Source organism: Erpetoichthys calabaricus, chromosome 18 (assembly GCF_900747795.2).
Source record: "Erpetoichthys calabaricus chromosome 18, fErpCal1.3, whole genome shotgun sequence".
In the NCBI taxonomy this organism is placed as follows: Eukaryota; Metazoa; Chordata; class Cladistia; order Polypteriformes; family Polypteridae; genus Erpetoichthys; species Erpetoichthys calabaricus.
Genome location: NC_041411.2, coordinates 16,948,643 through 16,961,883, shown reverse-complemented (window position 1 = coordinate 16,961,883; position 13,241 = coordinate 16,948,643). Strand labels below are relative to the sequence as shown.

Below are 13,241 nucleotides of genomic sequence, written 5' to 3'. Positions count from 1 at the left end.
ACCAGCAGCTGTAGTTGACTGTGTAGAAGTGATCCACTTTTTGAAAGTATGTTTGCTCTGTTCAGCTTTCCGTTGCAGTTCCGAAATTGCTCTCTTTCGCTCATCTTCACTTGGGTATTTTGAATGCTGAGTGCTTGTTTCGAAAATGTATTTCAACGTTACATTTTTTGTTGTTCGATAATTTATCGCCACATATTAAGCACACCGGTAAGCCAGCGTCGTTGGCGGTGAAGGCAAATGCTGCTGTCCACGCAGAATTAAACTCTCTAAATTAGATGTTAAAATGTATAACAGTAGTAGTCGTAAATAAACATATATATAAATACAACTTAAATTAAGAAATTGCCATTATTCATTTTCATGGTTTTTTTTTTGTCAAGGCCAAAGGGAGCCACTACAAGGAGGCTGAAGGGCCGCATGTGGTTCCAGAGCCGCAGGTTGCCGACCCCTGGTTTAGGAGGTACGTGACTTTTTAAATGTATTATTTTTATTCTTATTTTAGGAGATGTGTGAATTTCACAAAGAAGAGAAAAGAACAATGGCCTATATATATTATGATCCAGCTTGGTTCAAAACAGGAAACATATTTTATCATAGTGAATAAAAATAACAGCATCAGCTTTTAAGCATAAGCTCATAAGGATATGAGACTCAGACACATGCCATGTGCACACATAGAGCAAATTTAGCTCTTACAATAGAACATTATACCAGTAATGGCAAATTAGACAGACAACCTTTGTGACCAGCGCTGCCACCACATGCCAGCCTCACCACCCATCTACATCAAGTGACTCTATGGGAGTTGTGCCACTCACTATCCCTTTACCAGAATTACACGTAAGACACAAGACCACCATTTTATAAAATGTGCCACTCCAACTATCTTCTACTACTCCTGTGCTTGTTTGTGTTCATTTATATTTGTAAACTGTGTATTTAATGTTTTCAAAAGAAAGAAGTTTTCTTCCTTTTTAGTCATTCTGGTGTGTGTTCAGACCATAGTGTGTACATATATTTATTTATTTATTTAAAGAGCAAACACAAAATTTCCCCTGCAAGACAAAGAAACTTCTGTCTATTTAAACATAATAAAATATGTAATACCAATTCCTGTTCCTTCCCATTCTGATTATTTAAATAGGAAACAAGACTTCACCAACCAACAACATATGACCATCAAGTGAGCTGCAAAACCACATTCTGATCCAAATGAAACGGCAAAGACCCCCCCACACTGCACTCACGTCAGCCCCCAGCACTGAGGTATTAAGTAAGCTGCTGGTCGGAGTATTCTACCTAGTGCAAACATTACTTTATTAAATGTTTTGGGATTTAAAAAATAAGCAAAATTCAAGGCACAATCATAATTTAATCAATGCACTGATCTAAAGTAAAATACTTACTATGTACAGGTAGATTCTTCTTAATACAGTACTGTATTTCACATATTTATATCAAAATATATTTTCAGTTTCTCATAAAAAATGCACTTTTACTGCACAGAAATATAATTAGAATATACAGTACAATTAAAATGTACAAACATTTCAGTGTAACAAATAATAATTATGGCACAATTAGTTAATTTTACCCGTAGATTAAAAACAATTAAATGAAATAAAACAGAATAAAAGTTTAAAATATTTTTCTTCTTATAAAATTGTTAACACCCAGTGTTCCCAAGCCACAGAGATCTATGGGAAAGAACCCAACTGCCCAATTGACTGCAGCCGTAACGTATCAAGTCCAGTCACCCCCGAGACTGTGCCAGTGGCCCCCAAGTTCAGCATCTGATAGCTTTTGTAAAACTCCAGTGCTGTTTAACACTGACAGGCACACACCAAGGTTTGAAGACAAAGATGTTTTACAAGGCATTCCTCTACTGTGGAACAGATTAATGCTGGGGTTTTCCTTTCGGCTGTGCACATACAGATCTATTCTTTGTGTTTGGCTTCAACGTGCGGTCACTGAATCTCAAAGCCAAACATTCTCCAGACATTCAGACCCCAAAGCCTCTGAGTGACTGCTTCTTTGAAGGTATGAGGAATCTGCTCATCACTTTGGCTCTCTACAGTGGCTTGCAAGAAACTGCATGAGATTCCAAATCTGGAGAAACACCAAACATTCCTGGACAGATCTCAAAGGGTACTGCTTAATTGGCAGGTGGTCTACTTTTCTGTCACTTTTTTCATGAGTCCTCTTCCATATGTTGTATTTGAACAGGCCTCTCTATTTAAATGTTTTCAGTAGCAGGTTGCGCAGACAGCCATGCATTTTTTGAAGAGTTCCAATGTGCACTTGAGGATAAAAAGTAAAACCAAGGTATTTAGTGGCATCATATGCAAAAGCATACAGGTTATGCAAATACACACAATCCAGGCATCGCTCTAGATGGTGTGGTGCGGCTGTCTCGCAGGATTTATTGGCTCTAACATGGCTAGCTGCAGCACCTGTAGGCAGAAGGGAATAGGAACATTAGTAAGGTAGGAAAAAGAAAAGCCCTGTAACCACATTAAAAATGGAACCATTCTCCAAATTCATTACTCCAAGTAAGTTCGAGACTCTCATAATATGGTATATAATATTGCAACTATGTTCAGGAAAGTTCAACAAAATTTTCTGGATTGGCAAAAAGCCAGGCTTAATTTCCTCAATCTGCACTCTCACTCCACGTCCATTAACTGCTCTAACAGCTCTTTTAGCTGTCAGTCTAATGGAAATTATCCCATTTCATTTTCAAAAACACCCACTCTGGAGCCAGCCAATAAAAGCCCTCCCATGGATCTGCCAAGTTATGCAATGTTACATAAACAAGCAATCACTGTTTGAGGCATGATTTTGAAAACTCCGAGGACCAACTGTGTTGAAAATTTCAGCTCAATAGACAAATACAAGATGTTGCACTATGCTCAGTGACAAGTGGCATAACAATATACACGTAATCTTAACTGCTTTTCTTCATATTTAAAAAGATGTATGTCTACCGATATATATTCTGTAGCCATTATATATATATATATATATATATATATATATATATATATATATATATATATATATATATATATATATATATATATATACACACACACTGCCTGGCCAAAAAAAAGTTGCCACCTGGATTTAACTAAGCAAATAGGTACGAGCCTCCTATTGGATAATTACTGCATGGGCGATTATCTTTCAGCTGGCAACAAGTTATTTAACCCCAACTGGTGCAATGAGTTGCTTCTCATTTCTTAAACAACCATATCGAAAGATGTTAGTCTGTTTGAGAAGGGTCAAATCATTGGCATGCATCAAGCAGAGAAAACATCTAAGGAGATTGCAGAAACTACTAAAATTGGGTTAAGAACTGTCCAATGCATTATGAAAAAACTGGAAGGAGAGTGGGGACCCATCGTCTTCAAGAAAGAAATGTGGCCGGAAAAAAATCCTGAATGATTGTGATCGGCGATCACTTAAACGTTTTGTGAAATCAAATCAAAGAAAAACAACAGTAGAACTCAGGTCTATGTTTAATAAGGAAAGTAAGAGCATTTCCACACGCACAATGCGAAGGAAACTCAAGGGATTGGGACTGAACAGCTGTGTAGCCATAAGAAAACCACTAATCAGTGAGGCAAACCGGGAAAATAGGCTTCAATTTGCTAGGGAGCATAAAGATTGGACTCTGGAGCAATGGAAGAAGGTCATGTGGTCTGATGAGTCCAGATGTACCCTGTTCCAGAGTGATGGGCGCATCAGGGTAAGAAGAGAGGCGGTCAGACTCTACCATCATCAATGCAAGATCTTGGTGAAAAATTAATGCAACACTGGATGGAACTAAATCTTGTGACATTGCAGAAGCTTATCGAAACAATGCCACAGCGAATGCGTGCCGTAATCAAAGCTAAAGGCGGTCCAACAAAATATTAGTGTGTGTGACCTTTTTTTTTGGTGGTGACTTTTTTTTTGGCCAGGCAGTGTATATTATATATATATATATATATATATATATATATATATATATATATATATATATATATATATATACACATATACACACCCACGGTAAATTAATAAATAAAACTAACGTTATCACATATAAACTGGATTTTTCTCTTATGAGCTTGTAAAACCAGAACATTTACTAAAAGTGGACAATGTGACTTTTATTTTGATGCCTTTTATATATTTGTTTGCCTCTGCATTTGTCAATAAAGATTACTCAAATAGTACTCAAAATCTCCTTCCATTTTAGCTTTTGTTACAAGTAACGCATATGCAAGACTAGAACTTAGAGATCTTTATCTAACTGCATTACAAATGACAGAGGTCTAAACCTGTTGTCACATGCCAACATACTGAGACTGGGGGTGTAATCCGAGTGTCAGCAATGCTACAGGAATCTCTGAACATATACACATGAGCTTGTAAGAAACTATTTTAAAATAATAATAATGTGCAGTTTGAAATCATCTGTCTCTTATCAGGTTGGTCTTCTAAGAGTTCACATCAATTCCAGGTAGAGTCAGAAGACTTTCTGAATGGATTGTATCATGTGTGTGTGTGTCTGTTTATATTTAAATCAATTAAAAGCTGGTGAACATCAAAGGATTACAGTTAATGTGCAGTAGTGTGCATTCAAAGTCATCAAGCTTGCCCTGGGTTGATTGTATTCACGCTATACAGTACAGCAGATGCATATTCTCTACTTCAGTAGCATTTAAAGCAGGAGTATTTGATCCATCATAATTAAAAAGTTGTCTAATGAACCTCAACAAGGATATCATCAAATGGGGGAAGTAAAAAAAAAAAAAAAAAAAAAAAAAAGCCTTTGCTTAGATCCCCCAATTTAAATCCTATTAAGTCTGCATTTCACTTACTGCAAAGTCACAAATCCTGCAAAACAAACTATAAATCATAATGGCAGCAGCAAAAACCTCAAAGAATTTAAACCATTTACTTATATAAAAGTTGTTCAAAAATATGTTGTAATCAAATACTGAGTTTTAAGGTATTTCATTTTTCAAAAAGTGTTATCATCATGAAGCAGTAAGTGGTATATATGTGGAAGGCATAAAAAATAAGAAGGGTTATTCTTTACGTTTGTTGTACTTTCTTTCCTGGTCTTATCTGAAATTAGCAACTTTGACCTCATGGTCTCAATAGTTTAAAGCACTATAATCTCTAAATGCCTCAAGCCAGTCATTCTTGAAAAAGGACAAAAACAAATATTACATATCCTTGTGTGCAAAAATATGATGTGTCCAGACTTGTTTTTTATTACCACTGCAGCTGGAAAAGACTATGGATTTCTAAAACCCCCCAAAAAGATGCTGCATACAAAACATTCACTAATGGCCAAAGAGGGAATGGCAGTGACAGATCAATATGCAAGAAATTCTGGAAATACCAATGACAAGAGATTGAAATGAATGAAGTACGAATTAAACGAAGCCTTGCTTCAAAATGTTACCAAACATTTTCTGCTGAACCTGATGCTTCTTTATATCAACTGTACTTTAAAATATGATGTGTTTAGCTTGATAAGTAACTGCAAGCAGCTTTGTTTCTATAGTATGTACACAAGACCTATTTATAATATTAATGTTTGTGCACACAAGGAAGTCCGATGTTGCTTTTTGTATTCTCTTATTTCAGTCTGCATATTATGTAAAGAAGATATGACAAAGTTTTACTATGTAATTGTGTTAGTTTTGTGATAAAAGTTGTAAAGTCATATCAGATTATTTGCGTAATCAGTGCACCACAGCTTGCTATACTTGGCTTTATTGTTTTTGAGGTATGCAACAGCAAAGGCTATAGTGGCCGATTTGAAGTACATCTCTAGAAAATACAGCTTGCATAACACCAAGGAGTGACAACCATGCTGTTGGTACAAGACAATGTGTAAACAAAAATTTATATAAAAAAGTTTACTTTTATCCCTTTCCATCAGTTGATTAATGAATGCAATCACTCTAGTAACAAACTTGTACTTTTTATCAGTGCTCAAGGCTTTTAGTACTTTTCCCAGTTGTCTTGTACTGATTCTGATGGTTGCCAGATTTATTTTCTGATTGCCCATTTGCTTCTTCCTTCATATAGAAAATAAGATTTTATATGCTGTGAATCTAATGCAAGAACACTTGTCTATCGTACTTAGTGTTTTGACTTTTGGTTGCAATTTACTGGTTTTAGTTGGCACATTCTATTATGGAAGACTATTTTGCTTTACTTTATATATACAGTGAAACCTTGGATTGCGAGTAACTTGGTTTGCGAGTGTTTTGCAAGACAAGCTAAAATTTTTAATAAATTTTAACTTGATAAATGAGTGAGGTCTTGCAATACGAGTACTGTAGTACGTATACGCTTTGTCCACTGAGCATCATATGGGGATTGTGGATAATCGTCTCCCATGCTTGTTTTCAGTCGGCATGCCTCACTCATATAGTCAACATCTGTATGAGCATATACTGTTTACTATAGCATGGTGACCACGTGTGTGAATGCTGTAATGTGCGAGTCCCTGTCATGCACCCCAAAACATGAGGCTGAGTTTCAGTACTTTAGTAAAACCAGGTTTATTCAGCGTGAAACAGGAACAGCATGGTTATTTATTGTAGCGGGATCTACCGCGCTCCTATACAGAGACACGGCAATCATACAGGGTCGTGACCAGGTTAGTAGCTAAGTAATACTTTGCTCTTGCATTTATAAATTTCCTTGCATCACCCATCGACGGCAGGTGCTTATAGTTTGACCGTGATCTTTTCTGATTCTCTTTTACTGTGAACTGCTACAGCACTGGGAGCTTGCAGATACTTGCTTCGGGACATTCTTCCACATGTTGTAGATTTTGTATTTATCATTTATATATAAATATCTGTGGGTTGTGAAATGAATTATCCGAGTTTCCATTATTTCTTATGGGGAAATTCGCATCAATATACAGTACGAGTACTTTGGATTACAAGCACGTTTTCGGAACAAATTATGCTCGCAAACAAAGGTTCCACTGTATATGTTTTGATACTCTAGTGCAAGCTTATTGCTATTGCTCACTCATATTACTTCTAGTATAAAACAAAATGGAAAAAAACCTATTTACTACTTTTGTCATTGGTTTGATTTACGCTCTTAATTTTCAGGAATGACTACAATATCCTCCTCCTTATACTTTATGACTTTCAGAAGTTTACCTTGACCAGATTTTATTTTGGTTACCTCCATATTTGTTGCATTACAAGCTTCATTCATGTGCATTTTATGATTTACTACTATATTTGCTAGTTTTTAATTATTTCTCATTTTTGTGTCATTTCTGTTGATTTAGTTTATAATTGGGTAATTGTATATTGTCCCTCTAGGTTTGTCTATGCCATGCACACAGTCTATTTGAACTTATCCCATACGACAAATGCCTCAAAGGCTCTCCTGCACGAACCTCACGGTTCAGAAACAGTTTCAACCCAAGACCTATAAACACACTCAATCAGTCCATCAAGTGCTCCCAGTAGAACTGTTTCTACTTATCCTTACAATTACCTCACTGTAAGCTTGCACTGCAGTTGTAATAGATACTGCACAACCTGAGCCACTTTACGAACCATTTGCACTATCTGCACTATATATGTACATGTACAGTATATTATGTATTTTTCATTGTTTTTATTGTATTATTATTGTTATTTTATTAATTTATAGGAAAATAAGTTTATGGTGGATTTTCATATTGAATCTCATTGGATCATACAATAATAATAAAGGAATTCAATTCAATAGAAGAGAGCGCGCATTTACAGATGATGACAACTGGCTTCTAAGTCGATTTAAGATGAAGTGCATTAAAGTATGTATATTAAATTATACAGATAAATGGTTAACTTAATTTAAATAATGTATACTATTAGTAATTAAACGTGTAGGCCCAGTGGCGCAGCAGTAGCGATGACCTGGCACCCCATTCAGGGATTGCTCCTGCCTCACACCGTATGCTTGCTGGGACTGGTGAAACCCTGGATGGATAGATGGACGGAATAATTAAAAATGTACCACAAAGATTTTTCAATGCTCCTTAAAACGTTTGAAGAATCAGTGTTCTAAGCTTACAGATGGCTTGACATTTATTACTAAATTTGGAGTTTAGTTGGTTACTTGGAGAAAGAAAAGAAAGGACAGGAATTGGGGGTTAGTACATTTGAAAGAGACAGTACTGCTGCAATAAATTATTTAATCGAGGGTCGCACCAGTCCCAGCAAGCATCTTGTGGGAGGCAGGAACTATCTCTGGATGGGGAGCCAGCTCATTGCTACCACTGCACAACCGTGCACCCCCTTGTTTAATACATGCCTTAATTGATTTCATCATAAAAATGATAATCAAATATACATCTTAGTATTTAAATTATTCAGAGAGCTATAATATCATGAATGTAATTTATTTTGTGTCCTGTCGGGGTAAGAGAAAGCCCGTTTAAGAAGCACATAGAAGAAAACATACAATACGAAACATTTAACGTAACTTTAGTTACGATGGGATCTGAGAAACTCTAGTAACTTAAACATTGATTTTAAGATTAAGTTTATGACATTCTACTTTAATGACAAAATAAACTATGAGATTGAAGTGGACATTTTGACCATTTTTTCACCGTGTCCCTATTTTTTTTCTGATCTCTATACCTTAATATGCTTCCATATGATACTCAGACGGTGGGCAAAGACTCGCCTTTTCATGGCGACTTTGGTATCTGACCACTTCTTTTTTATTTCGGGCACTGTGCAACTTTTTGAACTTGAACTTTCGAGTTTCTCCACACTCTGTATCACTCGACCAACTTCCTTTTGTTGTTTATACCACTGTTTAAGCCAACAAATAGTATGTTTTTCCTTGCCTCAACTTCACATTCGCTGAAATTCTTTTTTTCACATGCTTTTTCCATTATCTTTTAACCGAATACTGAAAAAGAAAGGGCTTTTTATATTGATCTACATCAGTGTTTCCCAAACTCGGTCCTGGTGAACCCCTGAGGCTGCAGGTTTTTGTTCCAACCAGCTTCTGTTTTTAATTGAACTCCTGGGCTAATTAAGTGAACTGATATTTCCCAAGTTCTGTGTTTAGGGAACAATATAGAAATTAGAAACTAAGTTTGCTTAAAAAAAAAAAATAAATAAATAAAATGTACCAAGCAGTTATATAGGAATAATGTATTTTTTTTCTTTTTAACAGTATTTTCATCTTGATTTTCATTCTACTTTTCTAGGTGTTCTAATTGTTTAATTGATCCATTATTTACTAATTAGTGGGTCTGACTCTAAAGTAGTTGCAGCCTTTGATTATTCAGTGTTGTTTGTCTGGGTGTCTGCTCTGCTCGTTTTAAATTGTCATTAATAAGATAAAATGAAGAGGGAAAAACTGCACAGAGAAAGGGCAAAGTATAATGAAATCAACAAAAGAAAGAGAGTTAAGCATTTAAATCTATAGCAAAAGCAGAAATATTTCTAAATGTCTCTCTATATATAAAAGAAAATCCTGGAATCTAAAGCAAATGCAAGGCTACGATACGTGATCATCTTGAAAGACATTTTAAAGACCCGCGAGACCAAGGAGACTTGCCACGGTGCGTCTCGTGGGGACCGTAAACATGAGACTTGGTGCCAAGAGATTGTCCCAGGGCCGTAGCAAAAAGGACAGCGGCTATACAGGCTTTAAAAAGATCGAAGGGCAGCGCGACAGCAGACTAAATTGCTCATGTCCTACTGTAATTTATTTTTAAACAAGAGTGCAAATATTTATGTTTTTTGTTGTTTTTTTACTTCTAATTTCTTTTTGGCATTATCCATAACTAAGTTTTAACTGATATTTAGGGGAAAAGGTCATTTTAAAATCAAGCGTGTGTGCATGTGACGACAGGTGTCCAAGAAAACATGGAAACTGAAGTCAAATAAAGAGACCAAGGACCAGTGGCAGAAAATAGAGAGGCAAACCCTAGAAATACATATACAAAAATCAATTAATTGTGCATATAAATAATAACTTTTTATTAATAAAAACAGTTCAGGTGCATTCCTTCCAAAACACTTGATAAGTAGATTGTGAGGAAAACACATTCTTTTAAAATTTCAATAAACTGAGGAAAAAACATTAACTTTCCCCCTTTTTCCTTATAAATCAGGCTTAAAACAGAAACAAGCAGCCCCAGGTCTTTGCAGAATAAAACCCTCTCTTCCTTTTAACTCCAGAGTGGGTTTAGCTGCTATTAACTCTTACAGCAGCTGTCTTCTCCTTGTCCAACAATCTGATGATGCACCCAAAAAATGAGGGGGGAAAAAAAAACCCACACACCTTGAGAATATCACAGGTTGCATATAATCTCCATTCAGAGGATCTATTCAGGATGTGAGTCACATCCTCCTGTCACGAGCATGCGCCACATTTCAAATTTTGACTACGCACTAATGACCTTACGCCAGCCTTCTTCACCATAAGACATTCTGCACCACTTCATTAGTATGCTTCACACCAATTCAAATGCCAGTATCCCTGCCTTGAAAAACATCTGCCTTACCACAGCATGCCAATGCCTTCTTCATATTGCCACTACCTGAAGACGTGTACGCCAAAGAACAGGCACATGCACCCTTACACTATCTAGTAACTCAAGGTGCTCCTGCCCCGCCTCATGGACTCCCACAAAAACCTTCATGTCTAGGAAGTATCTTAAACTATCTTAAACTATTTTTAATCTGAATAGTTACCAAAAAATATTTATAACCAAAGCTGTAAAGCATTTCTTCACAGTACAAAATGATTTTTCAAATTGCATTTCATGATATTAAACAAGAGCACTACTGCCTCACAGCTTACAATTCTCAAATTTAAATCCTAGTTTTGGCATTGTCAGTGGGGAGTTTGCATATTTACAGTGTATCTGTGTGAATTTTTCACCAAGTAATCTGGTTACTCCACCTAAGAAAGCCACGCAGGTTAGGTTGACTGGTGACTCAAAACTGATCCTAGATGTATGATTAGGAGTGCTGCATTTGTGTGTATGCTCTTCAATAAGGTGGTGTTCCATACAGTGCTGATTGCTGCCTTGTATCTGATGGTGCTGGGATGGACTTTGCCTTCCTATCAACCTGAACTGGAATAACTGTGCACAGATAATACTGTAGATCAGTAAGCCACACAATATAACATTGTCAATACAGTACTCATATGTATTTTCTGCTTCATCTATTAAATTATTAAAAATTAAAAGGGAAAAGTGGGGTCACATTCAAAATTTTAAAATATTCAACAATTTTATATTGTACAAGAGGATGGCACCTGCACATGCTGGTATGTATAAATTCCATTAAGCAAACGGCAAGGTAAAGAATGTGTAGAACATGTTTCCTTGTTTTAATCAGTAACTTTATATGGAACAATTTTGTTTTTATGCAATACTACTAACACCACACATAGCAAAATACTCTTTCTTCTCATGTAAAGCTACAGAGAAGTATGACAATCAGCAAACCATATCAAATAAAACGAGGATGAAAACAGACCATGACACAGAGAAATACTCTTTTCAAAAAAGGAGAAAAAAAAATCACAAGTAAACATTGGCTTTTTCCCTGTAAGCATTCCAGTAAACGCTGCTGCCTGCATTTTTTGTGAAACAGCAACACTCTCATGTTTGCACTGCACAAGTCAAACACTGAGCTGTCTGAACACTGCACAAGAGCAGTGTTTTATTTTTCTTCTTGTTAAACAGGCTGAATGTTGAAGAGACTCAGATTTTTAAATTGAGGTGTAATAGCAATTCAGTGCCAAAATATTTTTAATTAAACAACAAAGTAATTTTTGCAACACAGATATCCACACTAATAAAATGAATTATTCCACAAAAACAGAAAGGCTGTAGTTTATTTATATCTGACCATTTCCTCAGCTTGTGCCAATCAGTATCTACAGCCGCTGTACCTCATCAAGAACAAACATAGCTGTGCTATTTTGCAGGCATTCATTTTCCCAGCCTTCTTTACCCTAATAATAAAGTAATAAAAGGTGATGGATACAATAAGCACATTGATAGCTTCAATTTTAGATAATATCAGTAAAAGAAGAAGGCACAGACAGATGTTTTTGTGAACTCTAATGTTTTGGTTTTACTTTTCGGCACATACGTGTTTAGGCACTGTTCTACAGCCAATACAAGAATAAGGCTTAAACATTATACTGTAGTTTCCCCCTCCAACCCACAAGGTTGCAGAAACTGGAAGCATAACTGAACAAGTGGTATGAAAACAGAGGTAAGGAGTACATCAGCTTAGCCGATTTGTGTTTTCTATTAAATAAAAGTTCTGTACTTTAACATGTTCTTATTTATCATGGCACCAGCATGGTGAGACATGCAAGTACTCTGTAAAACATGACAATCTACTGCTATACGTACACCTGCATTTCCAGCTTTTTAATGAAGTGAACCTACCATTACAGCAGTGTTTCACCTATGAGATACCGACATGTTCTGCTGCACCTAAAAAACAAAAGTGTAGTTAAATATGGGCTAACTATGGCAAAAATAAAAGGTGAAAGTACAATACATTTAGCCCAATTTACTACCAACATTGTCATAAAGAAAACAGTCATACACATACACAAAGGAAAATACAGGACAGGTGACAGCTATTAAAAGACAGAAAAGATAGGGTGAATAATAGTGTAAGAATGCAACAGCAGTGTTAATCCTGTAGTTGTTTGCCATTAATACTTACTTCCTGCTCTTTGTTAACCTATTAGAGTTGCACACTCTCTGATAAATAAGGAAAACAAAGTCAAAGGTTGGTTCTGAAAAGTACTCTCTCTACTTTGTGTGTATGCCATGTTCTGAATTTGTATTTTTAAATAATCCTCAGTCTTTTAGAAAATGTATATTTAATGCTACAAACTTTCTCATAAAATTTATTGAAAAAATGTCTCTGGAATTTAAGAGAACAAGTCAAACTACTCTTGTTATCTATACAATAATAAAAAAAAAATATTAAGAAGTGTCTTATTAGGATACCTAGATGATTATATAATTAACACTTTCACCACTCAACAGTTTAACCAGGTCTTTGTTCAGAAGCCATGCAGAATTAACCTAAAAGTAAAAACCTTGTTTCTTGCCTACAGGAAGTCAATGCTCTTTCACAAACAAAGCTTTGCTTCGAACACAGGAAGTTCACAAATTGTGCCTCAACAGTTTATGTGAGGTG

The 13,241-nt window shown here is 35.8% G+C and overlaps 1 protein-coding gene across 1 annotated transcript in view; it reads right to left on the bottom strand.

Moving 5' to 3' along the window:
* Positions 1-1,293: 1,293 nt before the first annotated feature.
* Positions 1,294-13,241, bottom strand: part of LOC114668633 (protein-tyrosine sulfotransferase 2-like) — a 40,973-nt gene continuing 29,025 nt past the window's right edge. Inside the window, exons 5-6 of the mRNA XM_028824490.2 lie at positions 12,473-12,520; positions 1,294-2,453 (exon numbers count right to left, since the gene is read on the bottom strand). Coding sequence (XP_028680323.1) covers positions 12,488-12,520 — 33 coding nt within the window. The 3' untranslated portion in view covers positions 1,294-2,453; positions 12,473-12,487. The remainder of the gene's footprint in view (positions 2,454-12,472; positions 12,521-13,241) is intronic.